The sequence below is a fragment of the Chelonia mydas genome, chromosome 9 (genome assembly GCF_015237465.2).
Source record: "Chelonia mydas isolate rCheMyd1 chromosome 9, rCheMyd1.pri.v2, whole genome shotgun sequence".
Classification (NCBI taxonomy): domain Eukaryota; kingdom Metazoa; phylum Chordata; order Testudines; family Cheloniidae; genus Chelonia; species Chelonia mydas.
This window is the reverse complement of record NC_057855.1, coordinates 24,677,783-24,696,666: the sequence shown is the minus strand read 5'-3', so window position 1 is coordinate 24,696,666 and position 18,884 is coordinate 24,677,783. Positions and strand designations below refer to the sequence as shown.

At 41.3% G+C, this 18,884-nt stretch overlaps 1 protein-coding gene across 3 annotated transcripts in view; it reads right to left on the bottom strand.

Moving 5' to 3' along the window:
• Positions 1-18,884, bottom strand: part of PLCH1 (phospholipase C eta 1) — a 162,451-nt gene that overhangs the window by 53,340 nt on the left and 90,227 nt on the right. For all 3 annotated transcript variants that reach the window (XM_007057361.3, XM_027819839.3, XM_027819841.3), the window contains exons 6-7: positions 15,281-15,410; positions 10,355-10,525 (exon numbers count right to left, since the gene is read on the bottom strand). In XM_007057361.3, coding sequence (XP_007057423.2) covers positions 10,355-10,525; positions 15,281-15,410 — 301 coding nt within the window. The remainder of the gene's footprint in view (positions 1-10,354; positions 10,526-15,280; positions 15,411-18,884) is intronic.

The window sequence follows — 18,884 nt, the reverse complement described above, 5'->3', positions numbered from 1 at the left end:
GTTTTTTTTCTGGGAGGGAAAGAGGGGGTTGGTAACTCTCCACAAGCCTCATGCTCTTTATCTTTTAACTTTTAGGATGAACATGGTAGAGAATTGATAATCACAACTACACTGGTTGGTTTAAGAGCTGAAAATTTGCAGGAAAAGAGTCTTTAATAGTTCGAATTCCAATATTATAATAGTAAGTACAGAGAAAGGATTGATACTGATATTTTTAATGCAATTTACTTTTTAAAAAATCTAATTTTTTTCCTCACACTTGTTTTCGACAATTAACTTCACTGCTTTCAGCAGTTACTTGTGATACACAGGAGATGTGACCGGAGAATCAGGTCCAGAGATGAAAGTCTGGCCCCACTGAAGTCAGTTATCTCCTTTCTATAATGACAAGTAGCTTTTTTTCATACCCTAAACTTAACAGAAGTGAAGTGAAAAAATGGTTAGGTTAGGCATATTTTTTCCACAAAAATGATACTATCATATTTCCATAAAGCTTCTCATTCTTCACCAAAGTTGGTTCAAACACTGGCTTTGCATAACTTCGAATTAAGACATCAATCATACTTCAAGTGAAAGAATCCAGGAAGATAGATGTTTTCTTTCTCAAATTGTACCTAGTCTGTATTAAATATTATTGCTTCAGGCAAAGGCAACAAGGCGGATTGCTCAGTGTTGCAGGTTATTTGCTATTCACGGTTCATATTCAAAGAAATGTTCCCTTGGTGGCTTGTTGCTCTTCCTTCTCATTGATTGGAGGAATTTACTTTCTTTTGGCTGGCATTTCCAGTGATTTTACTACTTCTATAGCCTTGATTTGCTTTTCATCTTCCCTACCATTGTCTGTAGGTAAGCAGGCCCAAGTACCAACACTTACCTTTGTGGACATCTTTTGAGGAAGGTTGAGATCCTGGAGCGGAGCTCTTTAAGGGCCTAATTCTGCCAGGTGCTGAGCATCTTCCAAGAGATGGTGAAGGCCCTGATTCCTACTGACCACTTCTCAAAAAGCACTCAGCACCATGCAGGGCCAAAATGTGAAAGAAAGTGGAAGGGGAAAAAAATCTTAATGTGCAAACAGTGCCTGTAAGTGTAAGTGTCATAATGGGAGGGAAACAGATAGTGATATTAGTAGATATAACATAAGATCGGCCATACTGGGTCAAACCAAAGGTCCATCTAGCCCAGTATCCTGTCTTCTGACAGTGGCCAATGCCAGGTGTCCCAGAGGGAAGGAAAAGAACAGGTAATCATCAAGTGATCCATTCCCTGACTCCCATTCCCAAGTTCTTGCAAACAGAGGTTAGGGACACCAGCTCAATATGGGCAGAAGTGAATTATCCTAGCTAGTGAGAAGTTCAAAAAATGTCACTAACTGAGAGGAAGGGACAGAGTCTCATCTACTATCCGCAGACTTATGTGCACTATTTAAAACTAGCAGTAACTTGGGAAACATTCATATCTGTAGCAGTAATGGAGCCTGTATTATTGCTGGGCTGCACACACAAATGGGCAGGTCTGAAAAGACTTACTCGTATGCTTAACTCTATGCACTGTAAGCAGCCCCCGTCAAGGAGTTATCCACAGTGCATAAACTTAAGCACGTGCAGAAGTCTTTACAGGATCAGGACCAGAGAGAAGCCACATCTGATGTTTCTGCTGTCAGTTACACCAACTTTATGCTAGCAAAATCAATTAACTGCCATAAAGTTACTCCAGTGACTGAAGTGAGAGCAGAATCACTGTCAATATTTGCCACTTCATCAATCCTGTAATACTAAAGTACTTTCTGTTCAGAGTCAGGAAGGTACTGCAGTTACAGCAGATACCTAAGGATGTTGAGATTCTAGTGATACACAGAGAGAGATATTAATCCTGATGTTTGCTTTGACACTGTTTCTTTGGATCTCATTTGAAAAGAACCTTGGCTATTGAAATGCAAATTGTCAAGCAAAATGAGATGCCATTATCTCCAGGCCTGTCTCTCAGAGGTTTACACGTCTTCACTCAACCACAAAAAGTAGTTCTCTAATGAGGTTTTCTGGAAACTTTTTAATGCACACAAATGCAACCGCATAAAAGTTTTCCTGGCAGAATTTGATCCTTAGTTTGCACTAGGAATCATTTCATCTTACGCTGCTGTGTTGTTGTTTTTTTAAGTCCAAATAAGGATGGGACAATGAAGTTTCCCCTGGCAACACAGTCCGCGCCGCTTCCCGCAGCTCCCATTGACCGGGAACGGTGAACCACAGCCACAGGGAGCTGCGGGCAGCGATGCCTGCAGACAGTCAATGTAAACAAACTGTCTCACGGCCTGCCAGTGGATTACCCTGATGGGCCACGTGCAGCCCATGGGCTGCAGGTTGCCCACCACTGATCTATGCTCTCTGTATGTCTCTATAACACTGAAGAGATACCACAGTCACTTTGAGCTCTTCCCTTCAGATACTAATGATATTGGTCTCTCTTTTCGCTATTATGATACTATTTCTGACTCCCAGATATTGCATAGAAATCAGAAGGTGAGTCAGTGTATCACATCCCCACTCAGCAAATGTTCCTGGGCCTCCTGGATTTTTACAGATTTCATGGCTGCGATGGCTTTGCAAACATCTTCAAAAGCAGAAGTTATCCAGGGTTATTCTGCACCACCCATTGTTTCACATGATATGTGATACATTTGTGGTAAAAATGGATGGTAAGATGTTCACACCATTAATGCATGATGCATATCTTTGTCAATAAGGCTATAAGACACCTCTTCTAAGGACCATAGGCATTTGTGGCAAGCTGTGCTAAGCCTAAAAGCACAGCTAGACCATCCAGACTGCCGCATGTCACTAGTGATGTCCCTATTTGCCAGTATTGGCTCCAATTCAAGAAAGCACTTAAATATGTGCTTAAGTCCATATGCAAGACCATGCTTAAGCATACACTTGAGTTCTATTGATTGCTATGGGATTTAAGCCTGTGCTTAAGTGTTATTGTGACTAACATATTTTCCTTAATGGAGACCATTGTTTGGGACTGCCAGATGCTATCGTAATACAATCAGAAGTGTGGCCCCATTGTGCCAGGTGCTGTTCAAACCCAGTGTAAAAGACAGTCCCTGCCCTGAAGAGTTTACAATCTAAACAGACAAGAGAGGCAGACAAAATGGACAAACCCAAACTAATATCAAACAAAATATATGCAAAAACTGAAGCAGAAAACACAGCCAGAATGCGGAATTATTAAAGTGAGGGAGACTTCTGCTGAGGGTCTCTCTCTCTGCCATCATCATCATCAATTGAGTAGATGAAAAACTTGTCAGGTTGTAACAGAAGACTGAGGCTGTCTGACCATGTGTGTAAAGTGTATTCAGTCTCCTTCTGCACAGAGGTGCCTTCTACACCATTAGCAGGGTTTCAACATTCCTGTGTCTTTTCCTTTGCCTCTGCCAGTTTTAGGTGAGCACTCAGTACCCTAGAGGAAGCAGGCACATTTACCTTTGCTTTACTGGGATGCATTAAATAGAATAATTGGCCAGTGTTTCTGAGAGCTGCAAGAATAAGAGTTATGCACCAGAAGTAGCATATGGTTTAGTGGCTCTTCCTTACCATGACTTTTAATGCTAAAAAGTAGAAGACTTGGTATTTCTAAGAATTTTCACTTCAACTTTCATGCCAAGATGCCAGCAGAGAAGGAGGTTTAACAGGTTTTGAACAGTAGCTCCAAGATTTTAAGCTGAAGTTAATAATTTTGTCATAATATGACCATCCTGCTTCTCTCAGCCCAACCCCTCACAATTGGTCCTTCTCAGCTACAGCACAGAATCTTTGAACTGTGTTCCTAAAGATTGCTCAGGTTTCTCAGTGCTTCAGAAGAAGCAGGGTGAGCACTGGGTACATTTGTTCGCGGTGCTCCTCATGTCTGAGAGAGACCAGCTGCACATGACTGAGCAATTTCTTTTCTGTGGAAGACAAAGAATGGGAAATGGAGTGTGACACGCGAAGACAACAACTGGTGAGCATCTTGGAGGCTGTGACCCATAAGCTGAGAACTGCTGCTCTCAGCTAATGGAAAGAAACATGAAAATAGTGGATGACTTGCAGGTTCTTAAAGCTAAAGCTTTCAAACAAACCTCAATACAAATACCAAACATTGCTAGTATACTGAAATAACTATACACTGTAATCATAGGACAGAAATATCTATCAGCTCATATCTCTCTCCCTCCAAATGTTATAGAGAGCACAGGGGATGGCTCATTTTGTTTCTTAGAAAATTTTATTTATAACTCCAAGCTAAACCTGCATCATGAGAAGCCTACTAGAATTACACAGGATAATAGAAATGAGAACACTTCACTGGAGAAAATAACTGATTATCCAAGCTCAAGTAGAGGTTGCTCTTTGATTGTAAAGGCTATTCCTAGCAGAGCCTTCTTCAGCACAAGTTGCTGAGAATTAACTTTTTCATCATTTTCACAGGCTCCTTGATGTCTGTATGGCAGTGTTTGCATGTGTAATAGGAATGAAAATGTCTAATCTAGGCAAAGGTTACAGCTGTTAAGGGACAGGAGTCCCTTCACTTGTGCTCTTTTAACTTTAACTTGAGAGAGATGACACAGACTCTCACTTCTAATTAAAATTTACTTTAATTAAATTGTAAAATGCCTTTTACATGAACGGTAATGTTTGAATATAGGCATATATGGATACATCAGTTACTGAATATGCTAATTAATACTGGAACGTAAATCTTTTGAATGTAGGAATTTATACGCTGCTGATGAAAGACTGATTTTGATGCAGACATTTTTCTTTCAAAAAACCAACCCTCTACCGGTTCAGCAAGATGTTGTTTTTTGAGTATTTGAATGAGTCATCTGTTGGCCTAAAATAAAATGTCACAAAAACTCATCAGGAAGTGAGACTATCCCTGGCTTGCAGAGGAGAGAGTGGAAGGAGGATGTCACAGTCCCTCTGGGTAGAATGTTAGAAAACTCCACCACCCAACAATCAAATGTTAGCAAAGCAGCAATAGAGTGATGAGTAAGGCTCCATGTTTGTCACGCAGGTCACAGATTCCGTGACTTTCCATGACCTTTGTGACGTCTGCAGCAGCCCATGCGGCTGGCCCGGGAGCCGTCTGAGCAGCCCCTGGACCAGTCACACCAGCTCTTACTGGGGCAGTCTCGGACCCCCCCACACCCCAGCAGCAGGAGTTTGGGTGTAGGGGGACTCAGGGCTGGGGATTGGGGTGCAATGCGGTGCTTACTGGGGGGCTCCCCAGAAGGGCAACAGGAACTCCCCTACCTCAGCTCCGAGATCCACATGCTGCCTCTGCCCGCAGGCGCCACCCCCGTGGCTCCCATTGGCCTCACTTCCCAGCCAATGGGATCTGCAGAACCGAGGCTTGGGGCAGAGCAGAGGCAGCACATGGAGCTAGGAGCTGGAGATCGCTGCTTCCCAGGAGCCAGGTAGGTAACCTGCCCCTGCCCCAGCCCCACCAACCCCTCCCCCCAGCACCCATGGCACAGACCCCCTCCGCTCTCCCTCCCCCTCCCCACCCCAAGTTTTAGTCAGGACAGGTCACGGGCCGGGAATTTTTGTTTACTGTCCATGACCTGTCCATGACTTTTACTAAAAATACCCTGGACTAAAACATAGCCTTAGTGATGAGAGGTAGGATGACCAAAAAGGGGCATATGGAGATCAGGGAGAGCTCTCGCGCGTAACATTCCCATAACTCCCCAGTAAGCTTCTCATAGGAAAGAGAGAATAAGATAACAGGAAGCGCAGTAGGGGAGTGAAGAAGTTTTGGAAAGGAATGGAACACCAAAAGTGTCCATCCTAGTACCAGAATCCCAGCGGGTGGGTTTGTTTCAAATGAGTAGTGATGGGGTAGACTGCTTTCTCTCAAGAACTAATTCTCAGAATGCAGAATCAAAACACTAGATTAAATCAAGCAAAGGATATACCTTACAATTAAGCAACACAAATAATCACTACAAAATGTCAAATAAACAGAGGACAGATACTTATCCCAGGTGGGGATTTTTTTTTTTTTAATGAAGTCTGTTCTGCTACTCAGAGTTCTTGCAGCAACAATGCACAATTTGATCAGGCACGATCTAGATCATAATCTTCCTTCACCTGATGTACTCCTCTTCCCTATTGTCTTCAAAACTCTGTCTTGTCTTCTTACCAAGATATAGTCCTGAACCCTGCTTCAAAGAGCACTCTCTTTTAGTGCACAACCTCTGGAACAAGCTCGTGGTTGTTAGACTTCACTTAATATCTTGTGCAGAGGTTACTGGGATCAAGATTACCAAATGGCACAGACACCCAAAGACTTAAGGTATTTCACTAACACACACTAAGCAGTTATATTCCTTCCATTCCTGCTGCTCTAGAACTGGTGCAGTTACTTTAAAACCCTCATTCTGTAAACTTTAGTTGATGCTTGTTTGTTGTTTGTCATGCTATCATTATTTACTGTAAGGATAATTATTGCAACAGCACTGTAGGGTAGGTCAAGGTATAAGGCTCATGTGGATCAGAATTCAAAATGTGCTGAAACCTAGTGAACCCTGGTGAATAATTAATGCAACGTTTTACATCATTATGTATGCATATGCCTAGGATGCAACTGCTATAGAATTATTGCCCTTTCTCTCAGACCAATTAAAATGTGCAGGTGCAATAATTTTGGCACCACCCCAACCTCAGTGGAAGCTATTTCAAGGAATGTGTTCGTGTCTTGCTGATGAGTTAACGCTTTGGGACCATGCTCTTGCAGTATGAACAACACCTATTGTTTAGTTTCTAACTCATAATAAAAACAAATCAAGGAGAAAAAGGACCAATTTTGACTCAAATACATTTACAAAATTACTATGTACATACTTTAAAAAATGTAGATGGAGTCCACATAATAATGTGACACTGGTACTATGTCTTCAATCTGAAGCTCAAACTATACACAGCAGTAGTGCTTTCCACCATATACTATGGTGCTAAAATGTGAACTTGCTACCAACCTAATGATAAGATTCATGTATCTTCTTCATGGGTATAAAAGGGCAAGCTATAGTAACCAGCAGCACTGTGTTGGAGAACACAGCATGTTGAGGATACAACCTTGGACTCGTCCTACTCTATCAATGGATGGGAAGTTTAGTTTACAGCAATTGATCCATGGTAAATTAGCAGGTGCCAAACCTACACAAAAGAAATATCTTTAATATACTCTCAGATCCCCGCTCCCAAGAAACTCTACAGTTGTGTAATAGTGAGACAGAGGCTCAGCATGTTATAACTGCAAATCAAACTAACTGGGCATGAAAAAATAATGACAAAGTGAAGCCGTCTGTGTACAATCACTGGTATTACAGTGAATAAAGCACAGCCACAAAAACAGTCATACCCAGCATGATTGGCCTCACTGTCAGCAGCAGCATGTCTGCCTAGCCTGTGGCAAGTTATGAAAGCCATAGATTGGCTCTATAACTGTAAATGGATATAAAGACCATGAACACATGCTCTTTAGTAACAAAGAGACAACTAACTTCAACCATCGCTGCTGCACAAGCAATACTAAAGCCACTCAAAATTCTTCATCAAAATATTTCTTGGCAAAAAAAAATGGTTGTAGCTAAAATTTAAAAAAAAATTATTGAAACTTTCCAGTTTTGAAGGAGAAAAGTTTTCAGCAGAATTGTTTGATGTTTTTCAGTAATTTTTTTATGTTTAATGAAATTTTGTGGGTTTGTTTATTCCTTTGGGGGGGAAAAAATATTTTCTGGGTAATTTAGAACACACCAAAAAAATGTAAACTTCCTGATAAAATACATTTTTTGTAATAATCCCTATTACTACCTGTGATTATGTTGCCCTCTTGTGATTCTAGTTCTAACACAGGAGGTTATTATTATTTATTTGTATTCTGGCATTGCCCACAATATGCTAGGTGCTGTCCACACACTAAAGATAACTTTCATACACCAGCATCTTAATTTGTTATATGTATGATTGTAGCTCCTAGGTCTCCAAGCCCTGGATTAGGACTTCACTGTGCTAGATGCAGTACAATGAACTAAAAGACAGCCCTTGTCCCAGAGAGCTTACAGTCTATCCATATTTAAGCAAGTAAGTAAAAGTAGCCTGATTTTCAGAGGTGCTCAGCACCTGCAGCTCTTATAGTCTTCACTCTGAGTTGCTGAGTACAACAATCAAGCCTAAATGTGGATTTCGGTGCCTACATTCAAACAATTCTGTCATAGTCTCTGACCTGAAGAGCTCAAATACAGAGATTTGTGCATGTTGTATAGCTTATCTCTAATATTTTTTTAAACAAAAAGATACCAGTGCCCTAGCTGGTAAAGGCAATGAAAATGTTGCCTGTTACAAGAAGAGACCTGCTAGTACTAAACCAAAATTTATACACAAAGAAAAGCCTTGTAAGTACTAAACCAAAACAAATTTCACAATCTCTTCAAAAATCTTTTTAAAAAAGAAGCCCTGTACAAAGAAAATGGATTTTTAACAGAAAAGGTTGTTATAAAGATTTATATTTCTAGGCACACTGCCTAACCCCACTCTGACATAGTCAAGTCAGAATTCAAAACAGGAGATTGTCATAATGTAATACTCCAATAATATTAATTCTGATATATTGCTCATTACTTCACTTCACTTTAGGGATGAACAAAAGATTATATTAAAACTACAATAAAGAAAACACTAATCAATTGCCAGTAGTGATAGCTTGAAGTGAGTCCACTTTATTAACTTCCTGTATAAGTAGCTTGAACATTGTAATTTTTTTATTAATTTATCAATACTTAAGTCTTGCTTTTTAAAGGTACAGTAGCTGTTATTTTATTGTTTTTAAAGTGACCTAGAGGCTCCTAGGTTGAGGATAAAATTAAAGAAACGTATGGGATTTAATTTAAGTTTAAATGAAAAGATGTTGCATCAAAAACTCATTTTAACACAAATTACTGAACTAAAACTAGACAGGAAAATCAGATGTGGAAAGTCACAGACTTTAGCTTTTTCTTCATCCTACATTATTTTGTTAAAAACCAAGTAATTGTTTCTACTTTAAAATGTAATTTGTATTGTCCTCACTCACTTTCTAACACGCTTTTCAAACCTTTTGTTTATTAAAGGTCAGATTCTGCCACCCTTACCCATTTGCACCCTCCTTTCAACATAAACAAGAAACTTCCTAAAGGCAAGAGAAGTTATAAGATACGAGATTACAGCACTAAAATGCATTGCTTGTTGGATTACTAACATTAAATGTAAACTTATTATCTGGAAGTCAGTATAAGCCAGTGTGGTTATTTAGCTAATATGCCACTTTTCGCCCATAAAAGATCAAAAAGCTCCTGCTTTCCATTTGACTGTACAGTAACTCCTTACTTAACGTCCTCCCACTTAACGTTGTGTCAAAGTTACGTCACTGCTCAATTAGGGAACATGCTCATTTAAAGTTGCGCAATGTTGCCTTATAACATCGTCTGGCTGCCTGCTCTGTTCACTGCATGTAAGATTTTGTGGAAGAGCAGCGACTTTACAAGGGAGCATTGCACAAGTTCCTCTTCTCCGCCTCCTCCCCCTCCCTCCCAGCACTTCCCTCACTGCCAAACAGCTGTCTGGAGGCGCTTAGGACTTTCTGGGAGGGAGGGGGAAGAGCAGGGAAGCGCCACCTCTCCACTCCTCTTCCTCCCTCCCAGAAAGTCCTAAGCCTGCCAAACAGCTGTTTGGCAGCGCTTAGGACTTTCTGGGGGGTGGGGAAGGAGCAGGGATGTGGCGTGCTCCAGAGAGTCGGTGGAGTAGGGGTGGGAAAAGGTTGGCCTGGAGTGGAGCGGGGATGGGAAGAGGCGGGCCTGGAGCATCCCCCAGCAAAGTCGGCACCTGTTCTTCTCCGGGTAAGCTGCCACTGCTGCTGCAAAGGTGCTTCCTAGCATCCTTGCCTGCAGTGGGCTGTGTCTGTGTGGAGTAAGTGTGGGGCACTTCCCAACCACAGTACTGTGCAGTATATAATGCCTTTTGTCTGCCCCCAAAAAATTTCCTTGGAACCTAACCCCCCGCATTTACATTAAATCTTATGGGAAAACTGGATTCGTTTAACATCATTTCACTTAAAGTTGCATTTTTCAGGAACATAACTACAATGTTAAGTGAGGAGTTACTGTACTACAGTATTTAATCAGATTCATTTTGTCTTAGCATCTCCATTCCAAATCCTTCATTTTCAGCATTTGCTAGTGTTTACAGCCTGGACGAAGTAAGAGCTAACGTTGGTCACACACTTTTGTTGTGTGTTAAAACAAGACCATCAGCTACATTTATTATTCTCTTACCTTTTGTTCCATCTTCAGAAACTGAGCAAATTCTTCAACAGTGAGATGATCTTTCTTATCACTGTAGCTCAAAAGTAACAAGTAGAGATCGCGTCGTAATGACATCATCTTGTAAAACACAGAGAATTCTTCAAATGTTAGGGTTCCCTGATTCTCATCTGTGTCAGCTTCCTGAGGAGCAAGAACACCCAAGTAAGTGTGCTGGGTAGGTATATGATGAATTCAGGGAATGGAGCAGAATAGAACATACGTATAAGAAAAGATACTCTTTCAATACACTTCAAGCCACATGACTCCACTCATCCTCAACAACGCTAGCAAGCACTTGCTAATGTTACAACAAAATTTAAAGGATTCTTATTGGATTTCTTGGTGGAAATTAAATTAAGTAAAACGACAAAATCTCAATGAAAAGGCAAATTCTGTCTTTAGATTTCATTGTATTAAATTATTTCATGAGAAGGACTCACATTGGGCCAGATTCTGATCTCAGTTACACTGGTGTAAATCTAGAGTGATCTATTGATTCAATGGAGTCACACTGGATAGCATCAGAATCTCGCCCACGGACTTCATCGAAAGGCAGAATCTGACATTTATAAATGTTCTGTATTATATTACAATGCTAAATAGATGTCAACATGATAAATTGCAACAATTGTTTAATCCCACTGCCAGCACAGTGTATGTGAACAGGATTAAGTCTGCAATAACAGCTGCATTCCATGCAGAAAAATATTTCCACAGTCTTGATTGCTGTTTTAGTTTGTCCTCAGAGCTATTGTTAGAGAAGAAAACAGTACTTACTGTATTATTATTACTGTTTTTTACTTTGAGCATCTGCCTAATAGGATTTGCTTTGGATTTACAAAACATTTGACAGCAGTTTTATGATTTATTTTCTCTTTGATGTAGGTCTCTCCAGTAACCCAAACTCACGAAAGACTCCTTTCCCTGCTGAGTTTTAGATTGTAAGCAGCTCAAGAAAAGTGAAAGGAAGTTTTAACATCATAGATGGTTTAGTTTCCTATGTGCATCCATGAATAACACCTCTCATTCACAGCATTGCATATTGTTTTTCTTTATGCACTTTCTTTACATTTCAGTTAACCCAGGCCTTATGCCCTGATCCTGCATCAAGATCTGCAAATGAAGATGCCTGCAGCCATGCAGAGTCCTATTAAAGATAGTGCCTCCTTAACTTCTCTGGACAGGGCTCTCCTTTCTGTACAGAGTTCTTCCCAATGTTGATTTGCCCTGAATTCCTCGGGGTGGGTTTTTCTGTCCAACAGTTTACCCAATAAAATGTGAACACAAATTCTCACTTCAGCCTGCATCTCATCTAGGGTTGCCAATTCTGGTTGGACGTATTCCTGGAGGTTTCCTCACATGACATAATATTTAATTGAATATTAATCTTTAATTCCTAGAGACTCCCGGACAAAACTGGAGGGTTGGCAATCCTAATCTCACCACCAATCCTTTTTGTTCTGGGGTCAGCTTTTCCTTTCTCCACCCACTCTCACACTTGCCAGAGTGGAGCTGCTGATCAGCCAGCCTGTAACTACAGTGAACAGCAGCCCCAGTTGTCCAGTTTGGAACTACACCTTCCATTTTCACTTTCCCTTTGAACTAAGTATTCCATTTACCATTTGTTTTAAACACATTTCTAGGATATGAATATCACTGTACTCTATATAAGTAAACACCAACATGAAAAATACAGTCTCATAATTCCATGGTTCTACACCCCTCTTTCCTTATAGACCAGTTGTCTCCTGGATGCTCTTGCTCTGTAATATATAATCCTCCATATTCAGGAGTGCTGGGAAAATGAAACTATACTGGGGTTAGCTTTCCCAGACTATGTCTGATGGCAAATTTGAAATCTTCTAGTCAGGATATCAGTCGATTCCCTGTAGTCCGCTTCTGGTGTCCTCACTCATGAATGCCTCATAGCAAGATTTACCTGGATCACATACATCTAATATTTCCCGGATTCTGGATAGCAGGTTATCTGTCTGGCATAGTTTTACTATTTAAGTCTACATAATCAAAAGGAAGGGGCACATCTTCAGTGGTGCAAGTGAAAACTGGGAACAGGTAGCACAGAGCCCAACTCTGTCAGGAGGAATCATTTAGGACAGGTTTCTAGCTGCTTTGTATCATCAGAGCAGCACAAAGCTGCCTGATCCAGGACTGAGAATTTGGCACAGTGTCTATCCTTTATCATGCATGAATCTGGTAATAATGGAAGTCCACTAGACCCCTTGCATGAGTGAGGATGATTCGAGAAATAAGGGCTATCCGCCTGATCCTCAAGCCAGCCTAGCAACAGGATAAGCTTTCAAAATGTCATTCTTTCTTCAACAGCAAGGGTTCTAACCATTTCCGCAACGTCTATGATATGAACTCAGATATAGGCTGGCAGCAACAAAGGAAAAAAAGTCAACTTGTTTTTGTCAGATCAAAATAATAGATGGTTCTGGGTTATAAAAAGGTTGCCTGTTAATGAGATCATGTTACATCCCTAGATATTTCTTTTTCCATTTGAAAGTGAACTAAAAGGCTTTTCGCCTGTCAATACGTGACTTCACAATTCTCTGTTTCTCTTGCAGATGCAGCATTAGTAATACCTAAGGAATCACAGGGAGCTGCATTCATTATACCAGTGGTTCTCAAACTGTGGGTCAGGACTTCAAAGTGGGTCACAACCCCATTTTAATGGCATTACCAGGGCTGGCTTAGACTTGCTGGGGCTCAGAGCCCAAGCCAAAGCCCGAGGGATTCAGCCCTGGATGTCAGGGATCAGGTTACAGGCTCCCTGGCTGGGGCTGAGGCCACTGGGCTTCGGGTTTTGAGCCCTTCCACACCTGAGGCGGTGGAGCTCAAGCTTTGGCTTTGTCCCCCCTCCCTTCCCCCTACCACCCCCCTACCCCCCCACCTGGGGCGGTGGGACTTGAGCGGGCTCAGGCTTCGGTCCCCCCTCCTGGGGTCATGTAGTAATTTTTGTTGTCAGAAGGGGGATCGCAGTGCAATGAAGTTTGAGAACCCCTGTATTATACTATGTTAGGAGTTAGTGTTCCTGTCATCTAATCCATAAACTCAGATCTTAGCACATAAGTGGAGAAGGAAATGATTTTTAGCTACAAGGTAACAAATAGGATTTGTTTGCTCATTTTAAAGTCTACACATACCCCAAACAAGATTTATGATTTGGGGGCAAAATTCAGTGTAATTTTTCTCTACATCTGCTAGCTAGTCCATACGATTCCCAGGCTTTGCACAGCCATGGAGCGTACTCCGCATTCCAAAGCTTACAGCTGTGCCATGCTGACTGTACCCCAGAAGGCTATGCACATTTGTAAAGGGTTCTAGGATCTTTAAAAAACTTCTGTTTTGTGCAGTGGTCTGGATTTTGGCCCATAATCTTGCTTTTTGCATTTTGTTTTGCTCATGGTGCACCCAATACATCTTTAGCATCTTTCATTTCCAATGGTGTAAATATTAGGGATGGTAAACAATGATGAATATATTCTTAGAAAATTTCAAAGTGACAAAAAAAATTAGATTTGCTAACTTTAATTTAAAAACAGAAGTTTCTGCAAAAATTGTCATTTCCTTCAAAAAGTCATTTTTCATTTAACATTTTTCTATGAAAAAAATTTCAACCACTTCTGCATTAGGTAGCAGCTCCACTTTGAATTTACACTAGGGTAAGAGCAAAATTAGGTACAGAATGATGAGAACAAATAGTGCCCAAAACTGTGTGTCCTTTCTACAATTTGTGTATGTTGGGCCCTTCAGCATGAGGTATGTATATCTATATGAAGTTAAAAGTGATACAGTGCAAACAACATGCTCCAAGAGAAATTCCGTGGGCTAGAAGAGAGGACAGGTAACTTAGAAGTTCCAACTCCTAGGTTCTATTTCTGGCTTCCCAATGAATGCTCCATGCTGCCCCCTAGTCATTCTAGTGTCCGATGGGTTCACTGTGTGACCCTGGACAAATTACTTGACCTCCTAGCACTTTATTTTGTCCATCTGTAAAATGCAAATAATATTTACCTACCTCACAGGTGTTTGTGAGGCAACTTAATTCATTAAGGACTAGATAATCCTCTAGTTCAAACAGGAATCCAGAGAGGTCCTGTATTATACAGGAGGTCAGACTAGATGACCACAATGGTACTTTCTGGCCTTATAAACTATGAATCATGGCACCTATGCCACAGCTCTGCACGGAATGTTCTGGGACTTACGCATTGGGGAGATTGTGCCTCAGGCAGGCAAAATCTCTGGCTGGATTCCTCTGGGCATGTGTGTTGAATGCAATCTGCGCTCCATGCATTAGAAAGGAGCAGACTGTCCCCCTGCACCATGATCCCACCTCCTCCTTGCCCCTTTCAACTCCCTTTTCAGGCTCTTGCTCCCCTTACTCACTACACATGGGTTTTCTCTTACTGTTAATGAGACACTGGTTTTTGGAAGACAGGCGAGGGGGTGGAGTAATGCTGAAAACCTAATTGAAGACTTCATTCTGTCACGCATATTCACATTCAGAAGTACTTTAATACATAAGTTGGATCATTGATTTCCAATAAACCACTTATGAAATGGCATACGGTGGGGGACACATACCTCAAAATAATAAAACTTTTCTATCAAGACTGTAATTAATCAGCTGTGAAAATTCCTGGCATGGGGGCTTTTGCCCAATGTCAGCAACCTAGCTAGAGCTAAAGGGTGAAATCACATAGTACAGTGTTCTCTCCTTCTCTTCACTTATATAACAACAATGAAATGGAACTGTTTGCTCATTAATCTTTAAAAATACCCACTTTTGTCAGTGACCTCAAGCTTTTCCCCGAGAAGGCAATATGTATTTACAAACAAAATATTGCACTGTGTGAAAAGTACACTGACCTGGAACATCTGTCGCACCTTTCTGCGGGGCAGATTGACATTCAGTTTATGCATCAATTGGTGGATCTCTTCAATATTCAAAAAGCCATCTCCGTTCTTATCAGCTTCCTCAAAGGTCTGTTTCACCCAAGTGCAAATATATTAAGGAAAGGTTAAACTACTTAAAATTAATGTTTTTATCTTGGAGAATTACAAAGGGTCAGGTTCCTCCAGCCTTGCCAAATATGACATATGCCAATCAGTCCCTCAGTATAAGTAACGGTGGCAAAATTTGTCCCAAAGTGACAGAATATGGCCCATAGTTTGCATCAAAACGTGTCCACTTCCACACTCTGGGATAAATTCATCCCTGGTGTAATTTCTCTGGAGTCAATAAACCAGACGCTGATCTCACAGCATTAGTGTACATATTAGTGTAACTCTCTTGATTTCCATAGTTATTCCAGATTTACACTGGTATAACTGGGATCAGAATTATGATGTCACGGGAACCACACCAGGGATGTGTTTGGCTCATGATTTGTACCACCAGGAGTCTTGCTCAATGGGCATGTGTATCAGTGACAAAATTCATCTAGTGCTAGAGCATGGAATAAAGATGTCACACAGTGAAATTAGTCTAAATGGATAACTGCAAGACTGCAATTTCAATAAGACCCTTATTAAAAAATTAACAGCTCTTGTTTTTCCATCCTCTCTCTCCTCTAAGTTTAAGCTTTAGTTTTTTCATGCTGTTATTTCACCTTTATATTTTTAATTCTTCCTTCTTCTGAAAGCTTCTTCTCCATTCCACCATCACATTCTTAACCATAATCCCATCTCCTTAGGTCTCTTCTCCCCTCTAATCATGTTTCCTTCACCCTCTACAGATTTCCTTTCTCTTTCATTCCCACCCTTTCCTCCCCATCCCACCCCACCGTCACTGCAGAGTACAGAGGGAGTCAGACATACTTGGGGAAAATAAGCTGAACCATCCTACGTCCACATGTAATCTATATGCGATGTGGAGTTCAGGGCGGGAGGGTGCTCCCTGACACACAATCCCCCTCTTGGTGCTACTGTAGGCTGGTGTGGAGCATCCTAGACCTTACAGCCTAGTGCCTAGCTGGCACAATTTGTTCATCAATCTAGGTATTAGGCAGCAGGCAAGTGCTGTCTACTTTAGCAGATACACAGGGCAGATGTGTTCTCCGACTGCAGGCTTCCTTACATCCATGGGGACTTCCATCCTACAGACCTAACAAGGTTCCAGGGTCGGAGTTCCCTTAACCTACAGCAAGTCCTTTTGAAAAGTATGGAAATGCATATTCTGTGCCTTTGGCCCCAGCTACTTCTGTGACCCTGTGAGTTTCCTAAACTTTACAGAACTCCCCTTCCACTCCCTGACCACTGACTTTAATAGCTGTAGGACCATTTGAGATAAAAATATCTAGGAATTGCTTGAGCCATCCCAGTGTTGGGTACAACTGTTCTACACCTGCAGCACTAGGCAAGAATGTTTCAAGAGGCAGAATTACACTCTGATCACTAAAATAACACTCTGATCATTAAAATGGCTCTTCATAATTACAGCACGAGCTTCAAAGAAAACATTTACTACATTTTAAATGATAATGCAAGATAATTCAGTAGGAGAAGTGATTCCTTCATTTAAATGCAAGAGATAGGATGGGGTCAGTGTACAAATGCAAATTCCATTTATAATTCCTAAAAGCTTTGGGGAGCATTAAAAATTCGTTAACAAAGTTGAAGATGGCTTTACCTTGAATAAGGACTTCACGGCTGAGCACATTAGGCCAAAACCTGACCACTATGCTGAAGCCAAACACACAGATTTGACTCAGGGGTTCTCCACCAGGGGTTGGCTCTAGGTCACACGTTAAACTTTTCTGCAGCCATTCCTGTAGCCCTTTGTTCTACACCTCCCAAGGAGGTTTTAGCCAAGACCACTGGCTTACACCACTTCTCCTGACTTCACCAGAAGCTTTCTGTTGCTCTTTTGTGGACCCCAGTAATGTAATCCTTAATCTCTGCAACTCCTCCCAAGAACAGACTCATCATGATAAAAAGTTTGGCCAAATTTAGCTTCCTTAAAAAGAAAAATGATAGAACAATGCTTTGTGATGATAATTTCACAAAGGTAGTTTTCCTTTGGTTTATACAGTTATTCTGGATTTACACTAGTGTAATTGAAAAGGAAATTAAAATCTGGCCATCTGTATTTATTTGATTCAAAAGTAATAACGTACAAACTCTCCGATGTTTCAAGACATGGCCTACTCCTCCTCCCATAGAGGCAAAGTCCACTCAAATCCAAAATCTTATAAAATAGTTAAGCACCAAATCCAGCTCTCCTGATGGTTAGCCCTTATCCTAGCAGGAATTTCATTGTATTTTGAATATTTAAAAATAGTGCCAACTTCTGACAGAATTTTTTTTGTCTGAGTCCATAACACTTTCCCCCTTTGCCTCTCTTGTGTCTGATTTTAGCTGTTATTCCACTAGTGTATGTTTAATTCTCAGACACCCCATTGACTTTCTCTGTCACTCTCTCTCCCCGCTGCTACTCCCAACCACTTATTCTCAATTACCTTTCTCCAGCTTACAGGTCCCCCGCTCTCTCTAGTTGCAAGCTTCTACCCTCTTTGGGGATAAATCTACACCTTTGTGGCTTCCATTACAGTCTCAGTCAAGATGGAACTGTAACAGGGTCATTTCATTCTGCAATCTCCCAGCTTTTTCTCTTGCTTAGTCTCATTTAAATCTCTGTTCTTTGCTAATACACTTATTCTTAGGTGTACTATAAACTATCTCAGTGCTATTATAATGAAGTAAAGTCTGAGTCTTCAGCTAACCTCAGAGGCTAATGTATGCATTGAAGGCAGTGAATTTAATAATTTGTGTGTGTGTCCAGCAAGAGGAAGTAGACCCTACTGAGAGACGTCTCGGGGAAACTTGAGAACTGGGGCTCACTGATTGTTACCTGCCAGGCAAGATTTGGATGGACAGATTTCTGAGGGGTTGGCTGGCAAGGCAAACAGGCGGGTGTGTCAGGGGTCTGACACACAGTATAACAGCAGCAAACCTCTCACTTGCTGAGGCAGAGGGGCAATGCAGTGGCTTACAGTTCTGGGTGTCCTGAGCAGAACGCCATATCCCTAATCCTGTCCTGGACAAAGCTAGGAATGAGGGGCATGGAAGGGACTGCTGGCCACATTATAACTGCAGTGTAGCCCAGACCAGCACCATGCACAAGTCACTAGGAGTAGAATAATGTGTACCAGCAGGGAGTGGGGGTTGTGCATAGAGACTTCTGCTAAATCAGAGAGAGTATGAAAGCTTATGCTCAAATAAATTGGTTAGTTTCTAAGGTGCCACAAGTACTCCTTTTCTTTATGTGAATAATGAGCATGCAGACCACACACGCTGAATACTAGTGTACACACTGTAAACCCTTCAAAATGATTCCTGTTTGTGGAAGACCAGCAGAGCAGCCTGTGTGTAACATTTCAGAAGGGCCCAACCTGGGGCAGCCAAATCCATCCAGCTCTCCTGCTACCATCTGAGGAATGTGCCTATGCAAAGCACGAGGCAGAATTTGGAC